The sequence below is a fragment of the Scardinius erythrophthalmus genome (assembly GCF_964197995.2).
Source record: "Scardinius erythrophthalmus genome assembly, chromosome: 20".
NCBI classification, from domain to species: Eukaryota; Metazoa; Chordata; class Actinopteri; order Cypriniformes; family Leuciscidae; genus Scardinius; species Scardinius erythrophthalmus.
The window spans coordinates 12416945-12424497 of NC_138240.1; the positions used below are offsets into that span (position 1 = coordinate 12416945).

The following is a 7553-nucleotide window of genomic DNA, read 5'->3' on the forward strand; positions in this document are numbered from 1 at the left end:
TTCATGATGCTGGGGTGTTTCTCCTAAATTCCACAATCATCTTCACTGTCTTGAGCGTGTTCAGCTCCACACAGCAAATGTCAGAGTGTTAAAATCCCAGAGTTTTGATGACCAGAGTATAATTTATACACTTTGGAGTAAACTGGGCTTAAAGTACACTTGTCAGGTTTCACCATAAACTCTCTCAAGTGTTGTGTGTTGGTTCAGTGTTGATGTGGAGCTGTTGTAGTGTAAATGGTGGGATGATGAACTCTTTGAGAGTTAATCTGTTGCTGTACCGTCCGCATGAGTTTAGGTTTCGATACGTCATCAGATCGACTACGCGTTGTCATTGGTTGAATCAAGATGCATGCAGCCTCGACACCAGTTTCTTTCCAACTGACATCCGAAGACGTCGTCGACATTTTGATTTTGCAGGACTGCAGGTAAGAAACCACCAAGTGAATCATGCCGAATATTCCTGTTTGTCTTCTTGTTTTAATTCTCATAACTAAAACACTAAAAACGCTAATGTAGAAGTGGTGTGACGTCTGGTAATTTAGTTTAACTAGCTAACTTACTATACATTGGTACCTATGGTAATTGCCAGTGTTAAATCTGGTAAAACTGTTTTTTTAGTGGTAACGTTAATCAAATGATCAACCATTAAATGAAATTTCAAAATGAAAATGCAGCATTCATTTGTGCTGCCGCTCCCTATCTCGGGCCTTGTGCAGGCAAAATTGACTAACGTTAGCTAACTTAGCCTTGAAAGCTAACGTTAACGTTACAGATTCCCGTCTGAAATGATTGAGTCTGACTTTATTTGCACTACATTTGGTATTGTGCGTGTTCAATAAACCAATTGCATTTTTATGTTGTAGTAACATGTGAGGAAAACTACAGCAATGCTTTTCAAAGTGCAGTAAGTTACCAAGGTCCTTGGCAAGGAAAGAAGTAACATCGAACTCAATGAAGCATCATATCCAGCATTTCTCAGGGAGGGTAAGTTAATGTTAATATCATTCTTCTCTTTATAATTGAAGTTTAGATCAGTGGTCGTGTTAACCGAATATTTTCCGTCATTGACTGATTTTTTTTAGCAGTGAAAATGCTTGATTTTAATTTATTTTTTCATGACGTCAGATGTAACTATGAATATAAATAAAACTGGCTGACAATCGTTATTTTTTATTTTTCGCGAGGCATCCTCTGTTACGAAGCACGTCTCGCGTAATTCCATGTATTTGGCGCCTCGTGCAGCATATTCGCCTGGCGCGCAAACATCTACATGTTGCTTGCTTTCATTTGATCGATAACTGGCTAGAAGATGATAAATAAAAACTGATTGCGTCGACGATCAACAGACAGAAAGGCATCCCGTTCTGTAAGAAACACACTCCAAAGGTAATCGGAGACAAATATACAATTATGAATTTGAATGAATTCTTTAAAAACATTAATAAATTAACATCGAATCAATTTATAATTGTAATGTAGGGAGGGAGGGGGGTGTTCTTTCCGTCGTGCACGTTTGTGTGAGCACTCTGGTTTCCATTTACAAAAGCAAAAGTTTAAATTTTAACGTCTGCAGCATTGTATGCATTGTAGCCAATCGAAAGTTTAGTTTTTCATGATGCTTAGAGGACTAAACTTTCGGGAGTGACCACCGCTTTTACCAGAGTGAGTTCTGTAAATAATAGTTCTGTGATAACCATAGCAACGGACGTGACAAAAAAAAAACTCTGACAATATAGCCTACTGTAGATCTGTGCATCATGTCTTACTGTGTAAATACAGACTAACAGAGCTGCCACTGACAAGAATAAATAAAACAAATCAGTGTTTGCTGAATATGTTTAGATTCAGTTAAATAGTCTATTGATAACACTTAAACACTCTTTTTCACGTGTCCTTTTTAAAACAATGTTTATTTATTAAAATAATATTTTAAGGTATTTAAGGAAGATAGTCATGCATTGTATACTCATTATTATTATTCCAACCATCTACAAAAAACTCAACCAGTTGACAACAAAAATATAACCACATTTTTAAAAAGTATCCAAAGAGTGATTTAATATACATAAGTTGTATTTATATTGAAGATTCTAAATATATATTCTTATTTTTATTGCTGCTTGAAAAATGGATTTAGGAAATAAAATGGAAATAAAACGAAAGCTATTAAATGTCTTATAATTAAAATATGAAATAGATTATGGTGCAATTTTTACGACCATATCCATCAAAATAAAGGGCAATGTGAAAGTCTTACGCAACCACTGGTTTAGATGTATGTTTATATGAAATTTTATTCTTGGCACCATGCTAGTCTACTGTAGCTTTGCCCATTAAGATAGAAATAGTGCTAAAAAACATTATTGTTCTCCCAATTTGTTGCATTTTTAAACGCAAGTACATATGTTTTTTCTGTATTCAAAGCTAAAGAGAAGTTCAGCATACCCCCTGAGACAAACATGTATGTGCTGGATGACAGTGGAACAGAGGTTGACGAAGAGGTCTTCAGCGACATCCTGGATAGTAACACTGTTCCCCTCTCTAAAAGATCCCTACTCCAAAAAAGGCTATGTGAGTACATATTTAAAAGTAAGGTTAATCTTAATAAACAAATGAATAATGTTCTGGTGCATTTTAGAAGCCTCACACTTATTTTCTAAAGATCTCTATTGATTCATGCTAAAACAATTTTTTTTTATACATTTCCATCTTTGTTGATACTGTCTTTAGGAACACTTTTTTGACATAGACAGCAATGGGTGCTACATTGCCTGGAAGATTAAGAACAATTTACTATCGTTTTCATAGGCTTCAATCTGCACAATGTTTGAAGGAGAGCATTGTGCAGAATAAAATTTCCCCGATAAACTACAGAAAATAAAAAAATGGCCTTTTAATCCAACCAATTGATTAATAATTGACAGGTTAATCGATTATCAAAAAAAAAATGTTAGTTGCATAACTAGTATTGTTATTGAAAAGAGTTTTGAGTTTTAATATTGATGTAGTATCAAAAGTTTTGGTCAGGTGTATATCATGCTTAAAGCAGGTGCTTCTGCCTTCTCAGGTTGGGATAGTGACATGGCCTCACTGCTGCTGCTGGTCTACCTACTGCCACCACCTCCAAGTGGAAAGAAGGGAGCTGTAAAGATCAGTACCCGAGAAGCTGTGGACCATGTAGTCAAATTTCATAAGGTCAGTGTGTCCTGATCTCCAATGGCAATAGCCATTGTCAAAAGGCAATTGTGTAACTCCCCCAGATTATTGATCTGTTTCTTTTCAATGTCACCTTCACAGAATTTTAAGTCTGATAATTTATGTTTTGCCTCCTTGAAGTGCATAGCGAATAGAGAGTGGGGTTCACCTCTTTTGACTGCAGTCTTGTGCTCGTTCATTCTTATTTTTAGTTGTCTGTCTTGCCAACGTATTGGAGTTTGCTGGGACATGTGATAAGGTAACCAACATTGATGACCTCTCTGTTTAATTCTCTCTCTTTGTGTGACCGTGGTACAAAAACCTTGGTTACCTTATCACATGCTGAATATATCCTGCATGGGAAAGCTAACTGTGCAATCAAAGGTTTCTGTCAGAGTGTGACTTATCCATCAAAATGTGATGTTCAGTGTAATTCATTTCAATTTATTGTTATCTTACAGTCATGTCGCAGCCTTCAGGAGCACTCTGGTCCAAACCAGCGGAGGCAGCCCTACATCCTGGCAGTTGGGACGACAAGAAAGCACATCCACGAGTTCTACATTGCATTGGATGGTGATCTCCTTCCCTGCAAGGGCAAGTCTTCCCTGTCAGCCTTTGATGAACTTTTCAAAGCACATTATGTTTTCGGCATCTCCTATGACCAAGCCTTAAATGGCATGTACACATTTGTGCAGACCACCATCTACAACATTGATGTAGATCATTCTCATGAAACTCCCAGAGTCAAGGACCTTAGAGCTAAGCTCCTCAACTAAAGAGTTATGATGTTCAGATGCTTTGTTTGCAAGTCTGGGTCAGTCAATTGATGTGTGACCAGACTGGATGCCACCAGAGATTTTGGACTTTTTCAGGCTTTAGAAAACATCTCTATAACAAACATAACGTTAAAAGTCTAGATCAATTTGAGAACGAATCCGTCATAGTTGACGTATCTGATGAACCCGTAGTTAATTTAATTCCAGAGCAACCAGAGAATTCTCAAAGCTGTAATGAGACTACTTCTGGTTTTGATAGAGATGATCAATATGTGGTTCCTGTACATGTGTTTGTATGAGTTTGTGGTTTTTGAACATCCATGAACATTGTTAAATAAACAGACATTGCACTGGAAAAAGCACTGACTTTGAGTATTTTTCACTTACTGATGGTTCTAGGTTTACACTGCAGGTGTTGGAAACTATTGTAACACTGTAAATAAAAAAGTACCAGCTTTAGAGTACATTTGTACTCTCCAAGTGTTAAATAATGAGCTCTGCAAAGGTTCTAGGTTTACACTGCAGGTGTTCAAAAGCACTGAAACGGTGTCAAAAGTACTATTTATAAGAGTACATTTTAACTCTCCAGGTGTTCAAATGTAACTCTATTTTGAGAGTATATATTTTACACTTTTTACAGTGTTCACTGAACACCGAACTCTTGGACCTATATACCGTAAATCCTCTAATAGTGGCCTGTATTCCATTAGTGGCCGGGTCTCTAACATTGGCCGGTCTTGCTGTTGGCGGAGGTAAATAAAGGCCGGTCTCTAATAGTGGCCGGGGCTATTATTAGATACAACGTTTTTCTGGGCAGGCCACAACATTATGCTTGTGATAGTAACATGCAAATACCACAGGGGGGCAATGTTTGCTAATGAATCCAAGCCCATAGCTATGGTAGCCTGGTCATGTCAATCACTTCGCTCTTGACTCGCACGTGAGAATTCAGTCACCGGTAGGCTAATGTTGTTTACCATGGCAGCTGCGGAGCCAAAGAGGATTTTTGGCGAAAATCTATTTTTTAACCCCCTGGGATCGACAATCGCACTGGCGCGATAGGCGATAGGCTCGCTTTTTTTCTTAAGTGCAAACGAGTTTCAAAATACTCTGTTGACTTTGATCTCTTAATTACGTAGAGCGCGCGTTATTCAAACGCAAATAATCTGAGGCGATCCACGCAAACCTGAACACCCACAATCAGCTGGATAACACACATCTATCTAAGTAATAATAATCCTGGAAAATGTACCTCAGAAGTGCTTGGAAGTATTATTTCGAGGAGCAACGGATCCAGCTGAGAAATAGGTCAGTTCTATTTGCAATAGTGTCTGTAAGTTACACGCAAAAAGACACGCGTTTCTAGTGTGTGAATGAATGAATGAAATCAATGAATGCACAGATGCGTGCTGTTGTGGAGCTAACGTTACTACTGCTGGAACAAATACTGTTTCAAAATGAGTCATTGCTTTTCACAAAAAATATTATTTATATTATATTTATTTGTTGTTAATGTTCTGTATGCATACCATAATGTTATATGGTAACTAACTGTACGTTTTCAATAAATTAACCTAGTATTTTATAGGTTAAAATAGACACAAAATCTCGTTTTTATTCATTCTACTGGTAGTCCGTTTTGCTCAAATACAAATAAAGGCCTGTCTCTAATTATGGCCTCCTTCCAATAAAGGCCTGGGCCGCGATGCGCTTGAGTAAAATAAAGGCCCGGGCCTTTATTAGAGGATTTACGGTATACACTGAAACCAGTGTTCAGTGAACTCCTATAGAGTACATTGAACACTCTGATTTTTGCTGTGCAGGCTCCAAACTTCAAGAGCTTGACAGAGGGGTCTTTTGCAGTGCAGTCGTTGGTGTACAGGAAGAAGAGCAGTGGGGAGAGAACACACCCCTGGGGAGCGCCAGTGCTAATCGTGTGGGTGCTGGATGATGGTCAGGAAGCTGGTGATCCACTGACAGATGGAGGTGGGCACAGAGAGCTGGGATAATTTGGACAGGAGAAGGTTTGGGATGATGGTGTTTGAAGGCTGACCTGAAGTCCACAAACAGGATCCTCACATAAGTCCATGGTTTGTCTAGATGTTGACTGCATCATCCACAGACCTGTTTACTCGATAAGCAAACTGCAGGGGGTCCAGCAAGGGTCCAGTAATGTCCTTCAGGTAGGCCAGCACCAGTCTTTCAAATGACTTCATGACCACAGATGTTAAGGCATTCAGTCCTGTGATTTTGGATTTCTTTGGGATGGGGATGATAGTGGAGCATTTAAAGAAGGAACTTTGCACAGCTCCAGTGATCTGTTGAAGATCTCTTTGAAGCCAATCTGATCTCTTTTGTCAGTGTGTATTTGGCCCATTTAAATAGACTGTCCCCGTAAGCATCTTCTTTGGCATGACGAAGTTGTCTGAGTTTTCCAGTGAACAACGGTTTGTCATTGTTGTAAGTTAAATGAGTCCTAGTAGGAATGCATAAATCCTCACAGAAACTGACATTTGATGTTACAGAATTCGTGTGCTCGTCCAGGTCGGTGGCAGCAGCCTCAAAAACACTGCGCAATCGAAGCAGGTTTGTAAATCCCGCTTCTGCTTCATTAGTCCATCTTTTTACAGTCCTTAATACAGGTTTAGCTGATTTCAGTTTCTGCCTGTAGGTCGGTATAAGATGAACCAGACAGTGATCAGAGAGCCCCAATGCTGCCCGTGGGACAGAGTGATATGCATCCTTTATTGTGGTGTAACAGTGGTCCAGTGTATTACTGTCTCTGGTGGGACATGTAACGTGCTGTCTGTATTTTGGCAGTTCACAGGAGAGATTTGCTTTATTAAAGTCCCCAAGAATGATTATAACAGAGTCTGGGTGTTGTTGTTCTGTGTCTGTGATCTGATCAACCAGCTGTTGTAGTGCTGCACTTACGCGCGCTTGCGGTGGAATGTAAACACTCACAAGAATGAATGAGGAAAACTAAAATGGCAGAAAGAAAGGCTTACAGTTGATGAAAAGCATTTCTAGGTCGGCCAGGTTTCAGCCAGGTTTCCGTGAAACAGAGTATCAGAGTTTAAAGAGTCCTTATTTGTTTAAGACAGCAGACGAAGCTCGTCCATTTTGTTGGGTAGGGAGTGGAGATTCGCCAGATGGATACTAAGCAGCGCTGTTCTAAAGCCACACGGTCTGAGCTTCACTTGCGCTTCCTCGAGCGCTTCAGCAGTGCCACTGCCCCTCCAACTGGAATGTGCAGCAAAACGTCAGAATAGTCGAAAACCGGTGAAATATTGTGTCGTCCCTGGTAAAACTGATTGTAGGGATATAACTAAAGACAGGACAAACTAACAAAAAAAAGTAAAACAGCTGTGCAGCAACACACCAAGGCAGCTGTCCGCGCCACCATCTTGTTGATTTAATATTAAACAACCAGACTACTTTGTAGTCAAAAATATTTGCGGTCTACTTTTGTAGTCAACTTTTACAGTCTACTTGACTGCATTTTTGAATAAGTATATGTAGGCTACTCTTTACACCATTACATTTGTGATGAGTAATGCAATTACTCGTTAAATTTTGCAT

General features: G+C 39.1%; 1 protein-coding gene across 1 annotated transcript; it reads left to right on the forward strand.

The window, feature by feature from the left end:
- The first annotated feature begins 323 nt into the window (after positions 1-323).
- LOC308681202 (uncharacterized protein) lies at positions 324-4325 on the forward strand. Its single transcript, XM_081349868.1, has 5 exons — positions 324-425; positions 864-984; positions 2425-2571; positions 3068-3195; positions 3657-4325. Exons 3-5 carry the CDS (start codon positions 2460-2462, stop codon positions 3969-3971), a joined length of 555 nt encoding a protein of 184 aa, XP_081205994.1. The 5' UTR covers positions 324-425; positions 864-984; positions 2425-2459; the 3' UTR covers positions 3972-4325.
- The last annotated feature ends 3228 nt before the right edge of the window (positions 4326-7553 follow it).